This window comes from Trachymyrmex cornetzi, unplaced genomic scaffold, assembly GCF_001594075.2.
Source record: "Trachymyrmex cornetzi isolate Tcor2-1 unplaced genomic scaffold, Tcor1.1 scaffold148, whole genome shotgun sequence".
Lineage (NCBI taxonomy): Eukaryota > Metazoa > Arthropoda > Insecta > Hymenoptera > Formicidae > Trachymyrmex > Trachymyrmex cornetzi.
Window position 1 is genome coordinate 510900 of NW_017296070.1, and position 25070 is coordinate 535969.

General features: G+C 31.3%; 2 protein-coding genes across 2 annotated transcripts; both read right to left on the minus strand.

Moving 5' to 3' along the window:
* Window positions 1-1865: 1865 nt before the first annotated feature.
* Window positions 1866-8926, minus strand: LOC108757936 (hydrocephalus-inducing protein). The gene is made up of 16 exons (XM_018502639.1): window positions 8746-8926; window positions 8298-8612; window positions 6412-6625; window positions 6072-6270; window positions 5855-5993; window positions 5540-5667; window positions 4742-4943; window positions 4476-4662; window positions 4162-4286; window positions 3983-4076; window positions 3603-3826; window positions 3281-3348; window positions 2999-3213; window positions 2520-2759; window positions 2261-2388; window positions 1866-2067 (listed from the first exon to the last, which is right to left on the minus strand). Exons 1-16 carry the CDS (start codon window positions 8814-8816, stop codon window positions 1866-1868), a joined length of 2751 nt encoding a protein of 916 aa, XP_018358141.1. The 5' UTR covers window positions 8817-8926.
* Window positions 8927-9676: 750 nt separating this feature from the next.
* Window positions 9677-23526, minus strand: LOC108757944 (uncharacterized). Its single transcript, XM_018502651.1, is given in 10 exon segments — window positions 9677-12403; window positions 12908-13373; window positions 15355-15508; window positions 18547-18713; window positions 19735-19997; window positions 20466-20758; window positions 21175-21547; window positions 21867-21988; window positions 23213-23462; window positions 23464-23526. Coding segments are annotated over 10 exon segments (4803 nt in total). The 3' UTR covers window positions 9677-9751.
* Window positions 23527-25070: the final 1544 nt, after the last annotated feature.

Consider the following 25070-nt stretch of genomic DNA (forward strand, 5'->3'; position numbering starts at 1 on the left):
AAATAACTTGTAACAAATAATAAAATTTTTTTTTTGTAAATCGGTGCAACTCAACTCCAACATCATGTGCTCCACGTTCAATCTCAATACTCTCTCCGGCCCATAGAAATTTATATATTACTGGAATTGGGCCATTATTAGTCATCCTCAATGTTTCTTTGGCGGTAGAACCCAAAATACTATTAATAATCAAATCTTTGCAATGTAATGTAATATTCGGGAAATTTATCGCACCTTTGCATTGAATTTTGTTCTAAAATTAGTTAGAAAACATTTTTGCATTGCTTTAATTAATTTTGCAATAAACATTTTTCAATACCTTAGTAGGATGATCTTCATATTTAAACCAGAGCACGCCGCTATAATTTCGCGAATAAGGATAATCGAGTTTTATATTTGGTGAAAATTTTACCGGAATCGTTGTGGTAGTTCCGTCTATCAAAACAATTTTCTTTTCATGTACCAACTTTTTCTTATTATTCATCAAATAAAATGGAGCGTCAATATGCAATAAAACATTTAAACTCAATCGTGATTGATTTGTCACCATTAGTTTATCTAAAAATTAGCAAATTAGAAACATTATTATTATTTTATTCAGTATAAGAAAATTGTGAATATTTAAATAATATGAAAATCCTAATTGTTTATTACGCAGTAAACTTTGACGCCAAGTACCTCATGAATGCCCTCTGGAATATTATATTGTACAATTTTTTCGGATAGTTTACATTGCTGAAATAGTTTCGAACATATTAATATAATTTTCTCTACCTGTCTGTTGCAATTTTTCTCCCTCGGGACATATATCGATGCAAAACGTTAATTCTCTTTTGTTGAATGCAATCCGTGGCTCCATAAAAGTGGCTTTAAATGTAGAAGTTCCCATCAATTTTCGCTTTCCTTGTCCGAAAATTTGCTCGAATATATACCAATCTTCCGTCAAGATTTCACTTCTTTATTGTAGAGACCGCCAATAATCGGTCAAAGTTAGATATTATGAATACAATAATGTATATTCTTAATTTAAATTTAATTATCTCAGATGTAACTGTGCACCGACATGAGATATGAGATATACCCATATATAATCCATGTTGATTTTTCAACTGGTTCGCGGAAGGTTATTATTATGAAGCATAAAAATTTAACCCAAACTTACATATTCCAACATATTTTGCATTGAACTACGTTAGAACCATTAGCTGGAACTTCTACGGTGGACGGTTCAATTTGAAACTTTCTGTTGCAAAACAAAGTTTTTATTATCCTAACTATAAAGTAAAAAAAGCTTAAAATAAAATTTTAAGTAGAAACTATGCAATTACTTTGGCCAGGTTTGACTTTTTTGAATACGAACTTCTGGATCGTTTGACCATATTATTTGACAATGACGCGTGCCAAAATTTTTTATAGTTACTGGCAGACTCAAATTTTGATGGCTATTAAAATTAAATAAATTAAAAATATCATACGAATAAATAATTTAAAAATAATTTTTATTATCTTTGTTATAAAAATGAGTTAAAGTTCTTTCAATATTTTGATTTACCTAAAGAGAAAGCCCATATCAAGTATTGGAAATATCTGCGGCTCAAAAACGATACTACAACCGATTCCAGTCGCAATTACATTAATGGAAAATGACCGACTGTTGATGACATGCACGATTATATTATCAGTGTATTTACCAGTATCGCGCAAAAATAGTTTGACTTTAATCTCCTCAGAGTCATTCGGTCTAATTTCACCAAAGGTTGGTTCAATGAGCCATGATGACTTTTTCTTAGGCTAAAAAATATAAGATAATTTCCATAATATGTTTCATATACTTTATGCATTCTATAAATTTATTATTCATTTATTTAAAAAGTACTTACTGATGTTAATTTAAACTGCGCTGGTATTGGTGAGTCGTTAATTATGTTACAATTCATAACTTTATCTTGAAGTACTTGTATCTCTCCGAAATTGAGACAAATAGGTTGCACAGATACTACTGGTCCTTGGCCATTACAAATAATCACACAAGACGTAACTGGAGCCTGTTCACCCATTGTCAGCATACTTACAACGAAAAATTAAAACAATAAAAGTTTTTTATAAGAAATTATATTTTACATAAAATAATATTCAAAATTTCCGCAGAGAATTTCTATAAATATCCAATTAAATAAATTTTAGAACTATTTTTTTTGAATCACATATAATTAAATTATTCTAACTTTTTTAAAAGATTATTGAGCTAATATTATTATACTTTAATGTTGTCGTCTGCCTGCCTAAATTTTTTGTAATAATCGTGATATCAATTGTCTTCGATTGTCGTGCTTTTAGAAAACCTTGATAGGATGATAATGAATATACAATAAGCATATTCTCGGATATCTGGAAAACGATATTAATGCAATTAGCTTAGAATAACTGTAGGTGTTACTTTTAATGCTTAATATATTTCTAAATTATATTTACGAAACTATAAGCATAAATTTATCTTTCGAAATTAATTTAACAATTACCATCTGCGGTACTATATAAAAATATCCATCTAAATCAGAATCATTTTCTACATTGATGGAACGAGAATACGGAAAGTTGATGAAAGAAAATCGAATGTTGATTTCCATAGGCTTGATCGATAGAGAAGGAATAGCGCCACAAAATGAGAGCGGTAGTATTATGGGATTCGAATCTGAATCCCACATGTCGACTCTCATATTCGTCCGTCCAGTTCGAACCACGTTCGCTATATACGATACCTGTATTTTTTAATAAAGAGATATCAAGTATTCATTTATTATAAAGATATTATTTCACTTTTTAAAGTTGTATAAAATTTTTATATATAAGTTATTTAATAATTAAAAACAATTTTTAATTAATTATATAGAGATTAAAAACTGGTTTCATATTATACATGACATTCGTATTAGAAGATACAAATTAGCATTTTGCTTGCAAACAATTACAAGCTGTACAAAGGCATTATTTAGTTTACCTTTAATTTAAGCGAACTATGTGCCTGCACTACCCCTTTCTGTGGAATAACCGTAAACTCGCGAGGGTTAGTCGGAAAACTTGGTTTCACTTTAGATGTAGCAAACTCTTCGTAAGTCAAAGGTGTCTGATCACCATCCTCCATTATAGTTACACCGAACGTGACGGGTACCAAAGATAAATTATGAAGACTTACTTCCTGTTTTTTGATAAATCCTGCAAATACATATACAAAATTGCGGTTTTCTTAATTGAATTGCATTCATTATTCTAGTCAATATACCTAAAGCAGTTTCGTCAAAATCAAGAATATGCTTATCGAAATGCAACGTTGGACATATCACACATCCCCTACAAATAAATTTGATAACATATTATAATATTGTGCTGCATAATATTAATTAGAAAAAATATTAGACGGCAGAGAAATAATAAATATATGAATTCAAAAAATAGTGTTTAAGATCTTTCCAACAATAAGAATGAAATTAATACATTTTTATAAATAAATCTAATATTTTCGATTATTACAAAAATCTACAATAATTTAAAAAATTGTGGATTTTTTATTTGTAATGGCGATTGCAAATTTTATTAATAATTACTTGATATGTAAGGATAATACTTCTAAACTCTCTTTTATAATGAAGTCGATTCGCTCTATAAAGTCTCCTTTCCGATTTGAAGAAAATGATAAATTAAATGATTTATATTCGTCCGGTTTTAACGTTCGAGCATTTGGAGTAATACTAATAGTGCCACCAAAATCTGTCGGTCTTTCTTTATGAATCAACGTACCACAAATGTGTCCATGATTTGCTGCTACAATCTATACAATACAATTAATTATTATATGTCTTAGAAAAACATGGAAGAAATGAAATGATGTATACAAAAAGACGTAAAAATTGAGTGAAACTGCGACATAAGAGTTTCCCATAAATTTTTATAAAATTTGTATATGCAAATGAATTTACTGGGTTACCTCATAATTGTGCACGGAGCATAGAAAGATACTGCTAAGATCGATAGTGATCACATTGAGATGGAAAACTGGTCCCTTGCCAGTTCCGCGAAGGCTACCAACGGGACGCAAAATTAGTTAGAAAATTCCGAGGCAAAAGGAAGTTCCTAAAGATAACATTATACTAGTTTTCTTGTAACCTCAGAGGTATTCTGTCTTCGCGACCCATGACTTCAAGATAAGCGATGCTCGATATCTCGCCTACTTCCATGGCTCGAAAAATCACCGTGATATCTGCGGAAGATTGTGGCCAAATTTCGCCTTCCTGAAAGTATATATATAATTTTAAAATAATATTTCTGATATACATTTTTAATAATGGTATAATAAGAGCAACGAGTAAATTAAAATAAAAAAAATTAAGCAAACTATAATTAAAATATATTACGTTATTATTAAAAGCTGAAAGAGTTACTAACAAGAGCAATCTGCTTGTAAGTTAAGAAAAAATCACCTCAGGCATAAGAAGGAAAGATGTATGATTGTAGCGGAAATCTTCATTCGTCAATGAAGCAATCTCGTCTGTATAAATCCGTTTGCAGACAAGCTCATGAATATCTGGCAGACAAATATTGTAATGAACAAGATTGACACGACGTACTACTTCGACTCTATGCACCAGTTGAAATAATTTTTTATACCTGCCACAAAAAGCTGACAGATCACTAAAACGGATAAAAATAAAAATTTTTAACTTGAGTTATAATTATTTTTACATACTCTTCTTTGCGTTGTACATCGGTATCATTGTCTTTAAAACGCATCCATTGGAATTTCACTACGTAGTCGCTTCTATTGTGTATCGTTAGAACTTTACTTCTAGATAAACCTAAATAAGTGTCTTCCATTCTGATACTATGTCTGTCAATTCGAATCGTGCAATTTATTGCTGAACTCAGTAACCTTAAACAGAGCTTTTCTCCTGCAATTTATATATTTTGAATTTATTATGTACAGATGTTTATTGTTAATTATATAAATTTATGTTGCAAAGTTGTATTATAACTGTTGTATTAATTTAGGAATAGAAGAGACAGAGGGGGGAGGGGGGAATTTTATAGAATGTTTTTACACCTTAATTAAAATTATTATTATTAACAATTAATATATTATATATATATATATTAGTTATTATTGGACGATTTACATCTATCTTTGGACATATATTAGTGATTGTTTTTCGATTTATTAATATTTGAGAATAATATAAATATAATGGATTTATAATAATTACAATTTTCTGGGAAAAGTAAGTAGAAACCAAACAAATATTATGGAGTAAATATGTTATCGCTGGGGTGTAAAAACACCCCAAATGACTATTCCCGGATGTAACACACACACACATATATATATATAAACAATAAAGTTAGTTTTATTTAATACCTGACTCATAATTAAGTAAAACATTTGTTTCAAAATCGCCAGATTCTTTAGATAAAAAATTAGCAGTGAGTTGCATCATTTCTTCTTTCCCCAATATGCCTTTTGAACAATAAAGTTAGTTTTATTTAATACCTGATTCATAATTAAGTAAAACATTTGTTTCAAAATCGCCAAATTCTTTAGATAAAAAATTAGCAGTGAGTTGCATCATTTCTTCTTTCCCCAATATGCCTTTTGACGGTTCAATTGAGAAACAAGAACTAATACAATAAAAATTATTATATATAGATCTCAAATTGCTTTGGCATAGTTGTCTAATATTTTTCTAAAAATATTTTAGCAACATACGTGGATTATATTTAAAGTATCATATAGACAAATTTTTTATTTGGAAATATAATAGTTTATTAAATTTTAGTATATCTTTTTAATTGAATATAACATTACCTTTCCGAGCAAAAATTAAAGATCGCTGGTGCATCTCCTACATTGCGTACCAGAATAGTTTTCGAAGAGGGAATTTTCACCGCAGTAGCTGGTATTTCGATCTGATCAGGAATGTCTAGAATAGGTCTCAAACCAATGGCTAGAACAATATCAATATAATCTGTATTACTCTGTGTTACGTGACCATACGTAATTATAATATAATTTCCTTCCTCACCGATTACTGGTACCACGAAGACCTCGGTATCACTGATAAACTTGATATGATATTCGTAATCTCGCTTCTCTGACGGGTTGAACCTGACGTTATAAATTTGAACGAGTCCTGGCGCTATCATAGTACTGTAATTTGATCCATGATATTCCACGGAAAAGAAAGGATCGGGGTCGCGCGAGAGCTTCAGGGACCGTGACATCTTTGATGCAATATTTAGAGAATGGAATCGAGGTTAAGCTCGTGAATATTATATAACAATCGTGAAGAGAGTTAGCGTAACAGAATCTGACACGTTAGTTAAATATTAACAAGATGTATGATTAGAGTAGAAAAGATTTACTTTTGTCAAGTTTTGAATCGTGAGTGTCGTATTGTACAAATTGCCGGGAACAAATCGTTGAAAAAGAACAATACTAGGCGAAACTTTAAAGCAGTGGCTTCCGCAATTGTAATATAAAGATCGTACGTTTATATTGCGACCTGGTTTCAGCAAATAATTGATTCTTTCTTGAGTACACATTAACATCTGTTTGATGTATTCCGATGGAGTCATACCACACTGTAAGAAATATGAAATTGATAAACATTGATAAACGTTTAATTATTAATGAAATTGATAAACGTTGATAAACGTTTAATTATTAATGAAATTGATAAACGTTGCAAACGTAAAATGCTGTTATTATTTTACTTCAAATATTAAACTATAAACTAACTTCCATTTGATCGCGTGACTTGCCAATTACAGCCGCAAATATTTCTACAGAATTATGTATGATTGGGTAATATGTAACGAGATCTTTTTCTCTGTCGTCCATTTTTTACAACTAAAATTCTATGGAAATGATGTTTACATTATTTTACAAAAGAGTATAGACTTTTTTTTACTAAAATCACTGACTTTAATTAAAATGATATTTTTTTAGCTGATACATACGCATTCATAGCATAACATTAATGTTCAAACTGAAAGTAGTTAAATATACTATTTTTTGATGTCTAAATTTTAGAGAAAATGAAAAATCGATTTTAGACTCTAAAATCGATTTTTTATTTTAGTATGATAGAATTGGGCTGCCGCACACAAAATTCCGTAACAGTGACCATAAGACGTAAACTTAAGCCGATGAACCAATTAGCCATCGGCTTAAGTTTACACCTTACGCATACTGTTACGGAATTTTGTGTGCCTAAAGTCTAGATGATGCATTACTGATACTGCCATTGTAGACCACGAATTAAAGTAATGTTGGTGGCGTTGGTGCAATTAGGCCTAAGACGTAATACTAAGCAAATTATGCCTGGTTTATGCTTTGGTCTTAATCCTAAAATTCAGCTAATGGAATATAGATTTTAGTTAGGACTAATTAAGACTGGTAGTCTTATTGGCTGAATTTTAGAATTTTGGGGTTAACCGAAGCATAAACCAAGCATTAATTAATCATAAAGCGTTGTCTGCAATGAACAGTAGCAGTAGAGGCTGTAGACATGCCGAGAACGATGCTGGCACTGACAGCATCGCAGCTAATACGGTGGCAATATTCTAATCCAGCTAGTAATCCAGCAGGAAAATAAGCATCGTGTGCTCCAGGCTTTAAGTCTAAGTCCACAACCTTACTTTAAGAAGCCCTAAGCTGTAAAGCCGTAAGAAATTGACCAATCATAGTCGATTATTCTTCTCACATTCGATTGTGATTGATCAATTTCTTACGGCTTAAGACTTAAAGCTAAAGACTTAGTTAATAATTTATTGTAGAAAGTCTATTAATTCCGTCACATTGATGAAAATGTAATTAATTTTATAAATTTCAAGACATGTAAATCAAAGCACGTATATGTATAAACTTTTCGTATAATCCATGGTGTATTTACGCCATGGTATAATCTACCGGAAAAGTAGTTACTTTTAACATTGAAAGCGGAGATGTAATGAAATAATGCAATTGCATTAAAAACATCTTCTAATTATTTTCTCGTAATTATTAAAATTACTTTCATTACGTAGAATATTCGAATAAACAAAAATCATACAATAAGATCGTAATAACGAGACAATAGAATAAAAAGCACAATTTCTCTAAGTAATCTGGATTCTTTATTTTAATTTCTTTAATGGGAAAAAATATTTGTTCATAATACAAGTATAACTATATCTTTGGACTCAACTACAAACATTGAACGGATCCAGTGCAACGAGGGAATGTAGTCGATGTAAGATTATGAGAGGAAGAGTGGAAAGCTTGTTGGAATCCTGATTGATCATGAGGATTGAAACAACCACCATTCTGGTTATGTGGGTTTCCTCGATTTATAATCATCGATGAAGAGCCGTAATACGGCAAGCGAACCACACTGCATGCATAGTCATTTAAACATCGTGACATGCAATGATGAGATGGATGGAGTGACGAGCTACATGACATTCTCGACACGCAGCAAGGATCAAGCAATCTTCCTTTTGAGTAGCACATTCCCGGACAGGGTCCTCGAGGACATCCTAGAGGAGGGCAGCTCACGTTGCACATCTCAGGCTCGGGCTTCCTAGCGAACAGAAATAGAGAATATTCCGTTTTCTTTAATTGAAGATTTCATTTGATATGATATTTTATTTTATGAATCTGTAAGTGTAGTAGCCACGTCATTCAGAAATCACAGATATATATACATTACTTACAAACTTTCTATTTTACATATAATATTATACATTTCGTCCATATAATTTCGTTTATGCTTGCACCTATCCATGTCCAGTGAATCACTTATTGAAGTTTGTTATAATATTATTACCAGTAAATTTAGTTCGTATGTCAAAGCTTGAAAGATTGATATGGATTGATATTAATGACACATTTTTCTCTCTGAAATGTTTAATAATCGATTTTGTACTATATTACTTACTTCAAATTGTATCAGAAATTAAATTAAAAAAAAAATGTTAATTATTTTCCTCTAATATATTCATAAAGAAAATTGAGTTTGCCCATTCTATTACAATATTATATTATAACATTACTAGTATCTATTATTGTATCAGATTGAATAGGACTTGATATTTTTACAAATTTGTTTATTACACTTTTAAAAAGTTATACATTTTTTGTCAGTATTCCATGCTTGAAATATACGCAACGCAATATCAAAGAATAAAATTCCTATAAAAATGTATATATAATATGAATAAAAATAGAAAAATAAAACTTCAAAGTTATAACATACATTCGCACATTGACGTAAAAAAAATGTTACACTCTCCTTTCATCGTACAATGAATTTATCATGTTAGTCACACATAAATAATGTTCTTTTTTTGAAATAATTTAAATATACAAATAAGATCAAATCAATTTTATAGATATATACATTTAAATTTTATCAAGTAATTTTGCATATCTATTATTTAATCTAGTCAAATTTATAACTAGATATTAATTTACAATGTATAAAGTAATACATGTCCCACATTTACAAAATAAAAAATAGATACGAAAAGAATAGTTTTAAATAGTACTATCGCATATATATATATATATTTTTTTTTATATTCATATGCATTTCTTTCAATGAGAGTACATTAGTTATTTAATAAATTTCTAACACAAAAGATTGGAGATTAAACTTAATCGCGCAAAATGGGCTAAGTGGAATGGAAATTTAAATAATTTCTAAAATATTTTTGGGGATTACACGTGTCCGTTCGCGATTAATTTATCTGGTGAAACAACGTGATCGTTGAGGGCACATTCGGGTTTCCTGGCAAGATACGTGATACCTCCGATGGTCTTTGTCTCGCGGATTTCCGGTTGACCGTAAGCATTCGTTCCCTGCATCGCCTGCACACTGCCCATTCTTTTCGCATCTTCAGCATTCGGTTTCTCACCGGTATCACCGCCAGCGCGATCGATTCTCATCGCGTCGGGTACATTCGGCCGTTGCATACATGCGACGTCGCCCTGACCGCCATTGTGACCCTGCAGGTTTTGTCCATTGTAATAGTATTGCTGCATTTGATGATAATGTCGAGGTGGGGCATTTCCTCTGTATTGGAGGATTATGTCATTGTTGCCGTGGCATTCTTGCGTCATAGGTTTGTTCTGTCGATCATAAGAGATTGATCCATTCTGTGCGTGGGAAAGTGCACCTTGGTTTTGCAAAATCTCCATCGTGCCGTTTTCCTTTTCTGCCTGCATACTGTAACAATTTCTAGTGTTTTGCTTTTGCCGTGGGTACTCCATCATTAAAGGTTCATCAGCCCTTTTAGGTCGCAGGATACGTGATGGTGGATTGTTTGGATTCCTGTTATTTTCCAAACCGTTTGTCAATATTCTTTTCTGAGATTGCAAGCGGGTTTCTGTCGACCGTCGCTGTTGCATATCTTCCGGAATCTCGTTGGAACCCTGAATACCGTTCAGTTTGACGATAGGTTTCTTCTTGGCCAAATTGGCAAGGTACTCGAGACCCTTCCTACTTCTAGAATCCTTCAGCGTTTCCAGCATCTTTTGAATGCTATCTGGATCTTGCAAGCCATTATTGCGTTTCTGAGGACAGATTATTTCCTTGTATACTCGCATTTTGAGTAAACTGGAAGTTTCGGCAGGCCTCATGCTTTGCTGATAATAGTACGCGGGTTCCATTGAAGTTTTTTGATTATCAACCGGATTTAATGAATTTAAATTATGTTCCTTGGACCAAACTTCTTGTGGCTCAGAATGCGGAAAATATGGATTATATCGCACATTGTATGGATATTGTGCATATTTAAAAGGCGGATTTAATGGGCGGCATACATTGTTCGATGTATTTTGCTGATGATCGTATGGGTAACAAGCGGTATGACCGTATGATATTTGATGATCACTTCTATGTGGCCAATTAGTTGTTTGCCATAGCTGATAAGGATTGACCTGACCATACATTTGCTGAGGCAACTCTTGACTGCATATTTCCTCTTTTTTTGGTTGATGATAATTTTTTTGTTGATCAGCCACTATTTTATTCATATTTTCCGGCGATTTATCGTCCATCAGATATTGTTCGTTCAAAGCTTTTTGTTGTACTTTCATTCTTTCAATATCGCTGTATGATATACGCGGTGGCGTGATGTGCATCATCCATTCTGGTTTCTCGTCCTTTTCTATTTTTCTTCGCACAAGTCGAGTCCTCTTGATTTCCTCCGGAATATCTGCTTCTCGTTGAAACTGCGCGATGTAAGCTAGATGTCTTTTTTGCTCATTCAGTAACGCTGCAAATTGACGGCGCATTACTTCCTCAGGTATACCTTGCTGCCTCATGGTAGAAACTAACAATTCCTGATCGCGAATCATGTCAGACGTAAATTGCAGTGTCTTCTTTTCTTCTCGTAAAGTTTCCGTGGATGATTGATCAGGTTTATGATTTGCTTGATTCTGTGATAGATTAGATTGATCTTGACTCCCAGAAGTTTTTTTATTGAAGTTGGTATCGCGCGTTTGATAATAATACTGCCATTGTGATGGTGGCTGCAAATGTTGCTGATTTTGATTCGCTATTTGTATCCATTTATGGTTTTGCCAGGTAGGTTGAAAGCTAACAGGATATCCAAGATTCTGTTGATGGATGGATAAATTATGTTGCATCGATCTTCTCATTCGATTCGTTATCATGTCTTGCGGAGATGTCATTCCTTGTCCAGAGACTGGCGCGATAGGCAATTGTTGATTGTAATAACCGCAGTGCGTTACTGAATTATTGTGTATATGTGGTTGCTGGTTGGATATTGATTGCATTTGGTTGAGTCCTTGCGGCAACATTTGTTGATGATAGCTCTGCTGTGTTTGCTGATTGATCTGGTGTAGATTCCGTTGAAATGGAGCATGAAACTGAGAATGATAAATATTTTGACAGTTACCCGCTGTCTGATCGTTTAGTGGCACACTAGTATTTTGCTCGATTGATGCTTGCTTTTGTTGCTGCATGAATATTTGTCTGTTATTGACTGCATTTCGGTCATTGACCAATTGTTTCTGCCACTGACTGTCAGGCGCTGAAGGTTCATTGAGATTTTGGTCGACAACTATATGCGAATCAGCCGAAGATCCTTGCATTTGTGGCATCGCAACTGATGTCGAAGGGATTTGTGTAATTACCGGCTGATTAATTATCGCAGACGAGCTTTGAAGTGATCGATCGTAGACTATTGCTCCTTGGGGGATATTTGGCACGAAAGGACGATGCGCCTGTCTTTCGGGAGATGTGATTCGTCGAGTCAGTAAGCTTTCAGACTGTGGATTTGTTTGACAAATCTCCCGATGGTTAGCGACAACCTGTTGCTGACTTGTACTACATGTATTTTGCAACTAAAAATATATTAATTTTATTTGTAAAATTATTTAATTAAGTTTATAATTTTATATATAGCGTATTTCTGTATATATAAAAACCAAATTTTTGTAAACAAAATTTTATAGTAAATATAATAGTATAATAGAATTTACAGTAGCATAAGTATAATAGTTTGTTGATAAAAAGTCAACGTTATAAACAAAATTAATGCCAGCAAAAATATTAAATGTAATAATTTTTTTTTTAAATAATAAACAAATTTTTAAAAATATAAATTTACATAATATTTTTAAGATATGTATCTATTTTACGTACAATACTTCTTTTTATTGTATATTTTCAGTCGTTTTAATATTTACAATTTTATTATTTTGCACGACATAATTCATTCATTTTATTCAAATTAATTTTATAAGTCTCTCTCTCTCTCTCTCTCTCTCTCTCTCTCTCTCTTAATGTATATTAATATAGTATTAAATAATAAAACTAAAAGTTTAAAGAATTTTTATAGAATTTACTTTTGATTGTTGATGTGGCGACAATTGAATAGAAATCGCATCACCATGACCATTATTATTTTTGCTGAAGGGATTTGTGTAAAAGGTTCCATTTGCTCGAGGATCTTGCTGCATGATTAAAGCGGCAATTGGCTCAGGTGTAAACATTGGCGAATTATTTAGTTTTTTTATCTCTTCGGCAGGGAAACTCTTGAGCCTTGACGAAGAAGTTGAACGTGTCTCTTTCGATCTGTTGCGAGAACTGAATCTAGTTTTCGAAGGTTGCATCTCGTCCGGTAATACCATTCGATCGTCTGTAAATTTGGTGACCTTATCCGACGAATTTGAATTGTGCAAATTCTGTACGGATGGTGATTTCACAGATCGCGATCGTCTTTGATGACTCGTGGTGGCAGATCGTAAGCTCACCACGCTCGAACGTGCAAATGATTCTTTGTGTCCAGAATTCTTCTCAATTGAAACTTTCCTAAAGCAAACTTTCCAGAGTGAAAGACTTTTATATTTATTGACATATGTGTTTCTCATGACACTTACCTCTTTTTCATCATTAATTTTGCTTAGACGCTAATTTGGATATCATTACATTTATTGTCAAAAGATCATCGTTTAAACTTAATGAAAGATTTTTTAAAGCGGATTTTGCATTACCGCCGAAAGGAAGTCGCGAGTTTTGACGTGTTGAAAAAAGAGGGACAAGTGCGTGAATAGTTGCTATGGATACACATACGGTTATTTTTTTTAAATTATTTTGATGAATTCTATTTGTCTCTATATAACAAAAAATAATTGATATATCGATATATATGTATATGTATATATACACATACATATGTGTATATATGTATGCATGTGATATATTTATATACCATAATTTGTCTAACAAAAAATTAATTTAAAGAAAATGAAAAAAGTCATACATGTAAAGAAAAAAGCTCTACATGTTGATGTATTTGTACTAAATTAAAATTTGTCTGGATATTTAAAGTAAAAATATATATAATTTGTATAAAATTTTTTTAATTTAATCAAGGATTTTATTGTAATTATATTTGGTTAAAATGTAATGCGTTATATTATAATAGTTTGTATATACATTTCTTTGTAATAAATTTTCTGAGCAATGGCATTATATTTGATCCTTTCCATCGCGTTTTATTTGCTTTTCATAGGAATATTATAAACATTTTAAGATATACTTGATATTTTTGTTTTTTTTTAAATTATTTCAACTTTTATTTATTATTTTTACGATATATTACAAAAATAATAAATGCATAATAAGTGCAATTACATTTCTTTGATATAATACTAAATAAAACCAAATAATGTAACGTAAAATGATATCGAAGTCCGTAAATGTATTACCGGAGATATTCGTGAATTCGCTTTGTGTACATAAGGGCATCAGTAAACATGGTCCATTTAAAACGAATATGTCCACTCTCAGATTTCTCTTTAAACAAAATTAATTGTATTATATACATTTAATTTTATTTTTAAAATTGATATAGAAACAGCGCACATTAATTATAAGAAAGGCATAAATTAAATAATACAGAGATATTATTATTTTTTAAAATCTCATAGATTCATTCTGTATGAATTATGACAAAAACACAGATAAGATACAATATGTTATTGCTGTTTTATATTTTAATAACAAGTATATTTTTATTCTTTACAATTGTAGAGCACAAAGTACTTAATATTTCACAACATACTACAAAAACACATAATTAATTTGAATTTATCAGCATAAAGCAAAAGACAGTGAATTATAAGATTAGGGTTGCAAGAAAATTCAGTTAAAATCATGTTTCTTCCGTTATATCGTTTGTTATTTTGTGAGTATATTTAGTTTCATATTTCTTTATCCCGTAGTTAATTTTGATTGGTTGATAAAGTTCTCCTGGTTTTAATCTTATTCCATATCGATTTTTTCTTAATTATTCCACGTTCTTCACCTCTACAAATAGAAGAAAATCAATCTTTATAAGATAAATCAAAATAATTGTATAGAGAAAAATCAATGTACTGGAATAATTTCTGAAATTGTTTAAATAATGTTTGTCTTAAAATTTTTATTTCTTATAAAATTTTTTCTTGTAAAATTTTAATTTTACATATTTATTTTTATTTATAAATTTATGTATATATATATATATGTATATATCGAGCATCAAAATTTTATAATTTTAAATTTTATAACTTAAGTCGTTTAGAAAGCTCGTTTTTTACCTCTTATACATACACTTGTGATGCATATGTACTCTATATGCAGTTGCATAATTACTGCCCAGTAAGTCGCCAATTAGAACGCCGTCACTTAACAGGGGGGACAAGGTACTGCAAAACAAGGAACTCATATTAATCTCAGCGACAAATTCTAATAAAAGGAAGTATGAAAATAAACTGACGGCATAATGGGAGTTTACAGGGCAAGTTACACGAGATCGGTGGAGGACAAGGTGTGTAAGGAACGTAATTCGTATCGCAAGCGTAAAAACTGGGTGGCGGACAGGGTGGTGTAGGTGGCAAATAAGTCATTTCCATTTTCGGTGAACAAGACGTAGGACAGGTTGGGCAGGGTGGTAGATATACCTTTTACAAAATTTTTTTCTTAATTTTTATCATTAAAAACTATAAAACATTATATGTATATATATATCATATATCAGCGCATAAGAGAGTGAAAAAAATTATTTAAAATTAAAATAATGAAAAAATTGTTTCAAAATAATGTATGATAATAATTAGCCATGATATCTTTTAAAAATAAAAAAATAATTAATAAAAGGGGCTACGAGCCAAACTAGGTGTTCATTGCTAACTCTATCTTACATTTAATATTTAAAAAAATAAATAAACAGTTTCGACCCGTTATCGAGTCATTCTCAATGTAAAACAAAAATTGTCGTTATAAAATTATTTCCATCCGCTTATTACAATTCAATTCTTACGCATTATGATTACATAGATGTTATGCAGTCGCTTGTATCGATTTTTTTCCAATTAATTATTCTGTGTTTTTTTAATAATTGCTATGATTCTTTCCTTAATCCATCGTATTAAGAATATTTAATATCTAAATAGTTAATGAAATGTTTGTGTATTTTTTTAAATATTAAATGTAAGATAGTGTTAGCAGCAAACATCTAGCTTGACTTGTAGCCCCATTTATTAATTATTTTCTATTTTTAATTATTTAAGCCTTTTTTTAATTCCTTAATTAAAAAAATAGTCTTCACCTTGTATATGCATATAATTTAATAGTAAACCATGTGTTCAAAGCTTTTTTTTTATTGTTGCAATATGCATATAATATATTAATCAGAGAAAATTCTTAGAGAACAAAAGTTAATATTTCATGCAGCAAACATACCACTGTCTTAATAGGTTTCGGCAGGGGAGGACAAGCTATTTTATATTGAACACGGGATACACGAGGCATACTGGGATAGCACACAGGTGGAGTACAACAAATTACAGAACATGGAATTGGACATCTCGTTGGTAGACAATTAGAAGGAAGAGGAAGACATAAATTCTGGTAACTCCTGAAACGTTTTTGTCGCATAAATTATTAAATTATTAAAAATAATTATTACAAATTAATAAGCAAATCAAGAAAAAATATTTCATTATTTAGTACATTCTCATGTAATATAATATATTGCGTATTTATGATTTAAATAGAAGATTAGTTTGAAATATTCTTTATTTTAATGTTTGTAAAGTAAATTCTCTAGTTAATTATTTCTATGATGCTTACTCGCTATTATTTTCCATTATTTGACTACATATGGAATTATGTAAAACCGAAAATTTAATAATTTTGACAATAATCACATAGGTGAAATTGTGTTAATAAGTAGTCTATTTTTGACTGAAATTCTATTAGGATAATAAAATCCCACTGAAATTTACCTCGACATGACGTTAAAGATGTGTTCTAGATAACGTTTGTATTTTTAGTTTAGAAATTTAATAATTGACGTTAAGTCGTCGATAACAGTTAGAAACCTTCTATCAAACGAGAGACAATTTTAGTAAAGTTACTTGGAATTTAGTGAATTGCTTGTCTCTGACAAGAAATACTTTAGAATTTAAAATTAGCCTTTCATGTTTGTAGACTATGATCAACCGAAGATTATTTACTGGTAACCTTGGTGACCCGTAAAAAATTGATTGTCGGCTTTTACAGATTACGGAATAAATTACATGCGGGAATCACACACGGTGATTCCCATTTCTCGTTTCCGTTTCTAAATATACGAAGCGTGGCTGACGTAGTTTGTTTGTTTTGCAAGAAACAAGCAAATTACGTCAGCCACGCTTCGTATATTTAGAAACGGAAACGAAAAATGGGAAAAACATAAGCATTATATAATTTATAATTTATCATAGCTGACAGCTAGAGATCTAGAAAATTTTTGTGTTAAAACATTTTAACTGATCAAGATTTATAAAAATTAACAATTTATACTTGCTTTAAAATGACAAGTATAGATAACAAAATTTTATAGTTTATGTTAATTTGATTGGATTTATATAATTATTAAAATATATTTTGTATTAAATATAAAAAATTTACAACAAATAATTTAGCGAGCTTTCCCAAAAATAAGTTAATTTAAATTTTTTTTAAATAAACTATTTAATTATCTAATTTACATAAATTATACCAGTATATCTCATTATATTAGTTTGCTACTGTTGGTACAAATACGATAATATTTGGAACTGGATCAAGTTCAATTACTTGATGAGCAGCATTTGCAATTTGCATATTGTTGATAAAAAGTATTCAATCTAAATTGACTTTAACCGTCAACGGAAATCAATTTCGTCACAACTGTTTGAGTTCCGACAAAGGAATTCCCTCTACAGGGAATGCAGCTGCCACCGCACATGCCCACATTTGACAATACTCTCGATGCACATCAGTCGGTACATTTCAGCAATGGTTCACGAGCTCAACTGAAAAGCTAGTAACAAAAGCAGTGCTGTATCTTTGTCGCCATATCTACATTCAAGAATATATCATGATTTCAACATTGTAGGGAAGAATAGTGATAGGCATAATGTAATCGCGACATATATGTATATGCAGATGAGATTTAAGTATTTCATATCCCATTACATTCCCAGATTAAATATGATCAAGAAAATTTTATAAATAGGTACATATATATATATAACAATATGCGAAATAATATTACAGAAAACTTATTTAAAAAATTTTATTATATATGTATATAACTTATACATTACAGTAGGTATACATTTCTAATCATTTAAAAAATATAATGTTTAGCTTATTTATTTATAGCTTCCTTTTTTTTTCAAGCATTGTTGTTAATAATACGTGTTGGAAACTCTTCCCCCTCCTCTCTCTTTCTCTCTCCCCCTCCCCCCCCCCCCCCCCCCGACGCGGAAATAGACAGGATATAAAAAGTACAGACTGTTATATTATTCAGACTATATTTATTGTGACATACGCGTGTTTATACGATAACGATGAATGAGTGCGTGAAACGGAGACTCGTATTTCTCGAGGATTCGCTATGCGAGTGTAAATATTGCATAGATTAAACGGAACATTGGTATCAACTGGCGGAGAACCGGCTATGTCACACAGAACCCTGCTCCATTCGGCGGTTGAGCGGGAATACCGCGTCTGTTCATACGACAAGCATGTTCTTCCAATCGTTGAGCGGCGATGTTGTTATCTTGCTTGTTAAAGCTCCAAAGACGTTCAGCTGCTGCGCTAGCACGTGGCCAGATCCTCGAATGTATGTTATTTCTGAAAATAAATAGTAACTTAACAAGAATGCTTTACGTTTCGTAATTATTTTTTTATTAGGTAAAATAAATAATTGTTAGCATAGTGTTTTAGTCCTTCATACATTTATCATGTTGAATTGCTGAAGATGACTCAAATAGAATTCGAAACGTACGAAGTTATATGATATTTTTAATGTAATAATTTCTCGAAATTTTAACAACTAGAAGTTGACTCCTATTGCCTTATTTACAAATTTTTGTCTTATCGATTATATATAATTATATATGAAACATTTTTTCCCGAGTAATAACGAAAGAATTAAACTTTTTGACTCAAAGACAATGTATAAAACATTGTCTTTGGCACATAATTATTTCATAACTATTTTGATGAGTGCGAACACTTGAAACTCTTTTTTTTTCTTTCTTATAAAAAGTAACTTTAAGATGATAGAATTTTACTGTAACTTCTGATATTCATGTGCTTATTTTTGCCAATTTAATAATTAATGCTTTTTATCGAAACTATACGCTTCCAATATTTGTTATATTATTCAATTAATAGAAATTCAGTTAATATTAGGGATCATAAAATTATCGGATATCCGATGTCCCATTCTTTTCGGATATTTAATATCCGGTATGATTGGGCAATTATCCAATCGAATATTTCCTCGGATATTTGGAAAATAGCTTCCAAAAAAGAGCAGCAAGGAAAAAAATGATAGCGATAATAATTTTCTTTATCTTCCCAATGTAAAAAAAAAAAGAAGAAAGATGAACTGTACAAGAAATTCAGTTGGAAAGAAAAAATTCTGCACTAATAATGCAAACAATCAATGTAAAATTTCAACCGGATATATTATCGGATACTAATGATATTCAGCTATTTGGCCGGATAGTAAAAAAGTGCCGAATAATGATGGATACCGGATATTTCCCGGATATCTGGTGCATCCCTAATTAATATACTTCTTGTATTAATATGTTAATTCATAGATTTTCAAATATGAATTAAAAAAAGGAAAGACTAGACGTACTTGTTGACGAATTCTGACCACATGCAGGCCTCACCGCCGAGCATAAGGTGTGTAACGTTGGCCGCATTATCAAAATCGAAAGGATCGCAATTGTAATATTTTTGCCAATCGCCACCGCCGGCAATATGATCCAGATACCAGCAGGATGATAGCAAGACCGGATGTCCTGCCATAGTCGCTCTCTCTAGCTCTTTTTGCCATAATTGTACTTTCCAAACGTGCACTACAGTGCTCGCGGGTAGCACAACGCCATTATCGAAAACCTATAAACCGTGCAATTTGCATACAATAAAATGTCTTGTACACGATAATGCTTGCATCTCACGCAATAATTACATCGTAATAATCTCATCGTGTACAGAGATATCCATATTAATTTTTTAATAATTAACTCGTAAATAACACCGGGTGCATATTCGCACCCGGTGTTATTTAAAATTTCCAACTTATAGATATTTGAAAAAAAAAACTAGTTTTGCTTAACACGCAGTTTTGAATGAACGATTGTATTGTTTTTTGAAAATTCAATATACCAATCAATTGATTAAAAAATTTTACATTGAAAAACGTAATTTTTACTTTAATTTCGCTTGTAACTTTCAGAAGAGATATAAAACATTAAAAATGTCTGATGCAAATTCGCACTATTCGCATCAGGTGTTCTTTACGGGTGTTTGAAAGGGATGTGCCCTTTACAAATTAAATTTTTTTACAGAAAAATAGCAACTAACCTCTTGCCACACAATAGTGTTGATGTTTAGCGAACTGCTGATCGCGAGTATCTTGGCTATATATTGGTTTTCGAGCAGTTCGTACTTCTTAGATATATTGCGCTCTTTCATGTACTCGGTAATTCTCGGATTACTGGCCCAGCAATCGAAGGGTACTTCGTCACCACCTAGGTGGAGATATTGATCCGGGAATACTTGCACGATCTCGGAGAACAAATTCTGTACGAAGTCGTACACCTTCGGGTTTATTGGGTCCATAGGGCCTAGTTTACCATTTGCTTTTCCGGTGGAGTCTAACAAATACATAAATGAGCAAATTTGCATTGCTGAAGAAATATTAATAAAGTGCAGAGATAAAAATATATTTATTTAAGAACATTATTTATCTCTGAAAATGTTTAGACTTCTACTAGATCATTATAAAAGAATGATTTTGCTAAAATCTAAAAATTTAACTAGGTTATTTAATAGATTTGATAATAATTTTGTTAATTGTCAAAATAATATGTAAGAGTCTCACAAATTAAGTTGATTGCTAGAATATCAAAATTTTTTACAGCGTGGCTTATCATGCTTGATTTTCCTATATAATTATTTAATCCAACAAAATAATTTTCAGATTTGCGTCAAGCTAAATTTTTAGATTTTCAGCAAAATTATTCTTTCCGTGATAAATTGTTGGTTAATAAATTATATCGAACTCATTTACCGTAACACGTTGTCAATAATTCCGGATAGGCTATACCCCATGATCTAGTGTGTCCAGGTGTGTCAAATTCAGACATCACTCTGATCCCCCGTAGTCTCGCATAATTCACGACTTTCTGCACGTCATTAGGTGTGTAGATCATCAAGTGATGGTAGGCGCCTTTAGCGGACAGGTCGGGATACCTGGTACTCTGATATGGGAAACTGTTATCGTCGACGATGTGCCAATGAAGGACATTTAGCTTGTTGTACGACATAGCGTCTAGTGTCAACAGTATGTCAGATAGGGGTAGATAATGACGGGAGGTATCGAGCAGGAGGCCGCGATGTGGCAGTTTCGGCTCGTCCAAGATAGTTTGGCATTTTATTTTTAACTGTAATACAGTTATTAAGTTCATGTTCGCACAATCGTTTAGATGAAAGATTATAATATGTACGTAGAGAAGAATTGCGATGTAAGGAAAATATTATACGCTGCACTTTAAAAATTATTTTCCTGTTGACAATAAGTTCCATAGTCGAAGTCAGCAGAATTATTGATTTTTTACAAGAAAATGTTAATAATGCATAAAAAATGTTATTTCCGTGTTTTTATCAATTTTGTGTTTTACTTGTATTTACATTTGTGTTTACATTTTGCATAAAAAATTCATTAATTAAGATAAAAAGATATAAATATTTAAATATACTTACGCTCGGACCATCACCAGACGGTGCTAATAGCTGCGAAAAAGTCTCGAGACCTCGAAGGATTCCCCACTCGGATTCAGCCCATAGAACGGCGACTGATGAAGTCTTATTTATCTCGAGTTTATCTGCAAAAGGCGTATACCGCGATGTCAAACGTCGTGTTAAATCGTTTCGATCGAGGAAGATAGGCACGGATAAAATCATAGAATTTAGCTCGCTAATCGGTGGTTACGGCCTTATGGCATTTAGCTTTAAGCGATAAGAAACTAGGAAGCAGATCAGAGTTGTCTTATTGTCCGTCTTCGTTTCAATCGTTTTGCTGATTGTGCATTGCTCAACTCGCTCGAAAGTCTCGCGCGTGTTCAGTCTGCATTCGTCATTCCGCGTCGTGGAATCTTCTTGGTTTAATCGGACTAAATTAATTGTAATTCCTTTCGCGATCAGTGATAAATTGATCGATCGATCGTTGTTTCAGACTCCAAATATAGCCGTACCACAAGGAATAAATTACAAAATTTTATTTTGTTGCTTGTTAAATATTATAAATTTTACATAAATATAAAGGTCATATATTTTTTATATATTAAGTGTGATTATATTTTCAAATTAAGTATATTTGTAATAGATTATTTCTCTTTGCGTATGGAACTGTTTTTTACCGCAACTTTAAATGCAAAAGGTTTACTTAAAAAATTATTTTTTTTTTAATATATACAAATATAAAACGTATGATAAGGAATAATCAACTGGGAAAGATTAATCTATCACTTCTATCTTCGTTAAATATGGATTAAACTTGTGTTTCACAACTTTATGATCTTTATTGTATATTTTTGTCATTTATAGTTTGATGTGTTAATGTAGGATTTAATAAAATCTTTCGGAAATTATCAAATCGATGTTAAATTTAATTAATATCATCGATAAGGAGAGATGTTATTAAGGATTGCAAAAATCCAATTTGTGCGCACGCAAGCCCGTTATCAACGCAAATCGGCGAATGTTAGGTCGGAGGTTACGAGTGAGCTGTTGCTCACGGGCATCATTCAATTAATTTGTTGGTGCACTACCTATTACTTTGTAATGCAAGCTGCACATGCAAAGAGAGTTGCTGCACATGAAACATGTATTAGAGTTATGACTGACGTATAACAAAAGTTGCGTTTTCCGCCATCAGCCAATTAGTTAAATATTCATACATTTATTTTTAAATCTATTTAAAATAGAAGTACATATATAAATAGAGTAATTTTTAATATTTTCTATTACTTGATAAATATATATGTACAACCACTGTGCGAATTAATAAATTAAAAAAAATAAATTTAATTTTACACTCTTAAACTTACAAGATTCATTCATGTACAAATATGGCCAATGCTCGCCGTTTTGTTCACAAGGCTTCAAGAGACGGATGCTTAAGGTTTCAAGATTGCCTTTAAAATGAGGATCGTCTCGAACGGATGTTCTTGGCTGCCCTTCCGTGACCAACCTTGCTATTCTAGCTTCCGTCAAAATAATTCTGTTATACCGTTCTATCGCCTCAGTCACGATATCACACACCTCGCCGTTCACCTATGTAAATACAAAAATATTAAACTATTAAGTAATTTAAAATAAAATTAGAATAACATTTTATGGAACTTAAAAAAATGTAAAACATAGAAGCATACAGAAACTAAGATATTTCATTTTTTATTAATAATTTCCTCATTAAAATTTTTAATAATGAAATTAAGATAATTTTAATTTACTTCTAGAGAAACAATAGTAATATTTATTGAAACAGATGCATCCCAGATAGAAAAATGTCTGTACTCTTCTAGCAGATTGTCAGCAGATTCGAGCAGAAAATGACGGCAGTCTGCCATCAACTGCGTCCGCATTAGGCTTGTGTTCTGTTAACATCGCCTGTCGACATAATGTGAAGGCAAATTGTTGGCAGAAACTGAGCAGATCCTGCCGACATTATCTGACGCTTGCAGATTTTGTTACGTTTTTTCTAGCAGTCTGTTAACAGTATTATGTACATCTAATTTTGTAATAATTCTGTTATTATTTTATTGGCACAGTGTGTAGCAGACATTAAAAAAATCTGCTTTCTACAGCTTTCTTGGCTATCTGATATAATATCGAAAAGATAAAATAAATAAAAAGGAGATTAAGCTTAAAAATTAAAATATAATGTTACATGCAGTGTAAGAAAAATAATTTTTAACAAATTCTTGAATTCAAAATCGCTATATGTTGGAATACAAAAGTTAGAAAGCAAAGCTTTAGTTAAAAAATAAGTAATATTTCCCAAGTAACACAACTAAGTGACGATAACGTCAAAATGACGTCAAAATGACGTCAAAATGATGTCGTTTTGACTTCATTTTGACGTTATCGTGACTTATTGTGTCACATGAGTTGTATGATGTAATAGATATAATAAATATTATGTCTGTTAATTGTGTTACATATACATATAAAAATATAATATAAAATATATAAAGTATAATTAATAAACATTGTAACCGTTATTTTATTACGCTTCTCTTTTGCATTTGACAAAATAACAGTTTAATTAAAGTAATTTCGCGTGTGTATGCGAGTCTCTTAATATTTTTATGACAATTGTATTGTCATCCGTATAAATTATATTCGTGAAATCATTCTTTGCTTTGAGACACATACATGTATTTTTATTTTAGACACAAGAAAACAAACAGAACATAATAAAAATAAAGGGCAAAAAGAGCAATACACAGAACATGTACGAAACGAATGGGTCGGTTGGGGCAGAGATCTTCACTTTTACCGAAGCCTATTTCTTCTAATATGATCGAGAAAAATATTTCTTTTCGATAATATTTAGAAATTTTAATTGTTTTAAAAAATATCTATAATGGGGGATTTTTAATTTTTTGTGAGAGTTTTCAAACAACCGATCCGAAGTATTGATAAAAACAGAGAGTCGCAGAGACATAGAATTAGGCAGATAGAATTTTAGAGCAAAATTTCACTCCAAAAGAGTGAACATTGTCACTCTTTTTCAAGAAGTGAAATATTTTCACTCTTTTTCAAAAGTGGCTGTATTTTCATTCAGTTGAAATAAAGTTTCACTTCAAGAAATTTAGAGGGATATCCCTATCACGATCAAATCCCAAACTTTATTATTAAGAAGTCATAATAATATTAAAAATAACAAAATCGTATAATAGA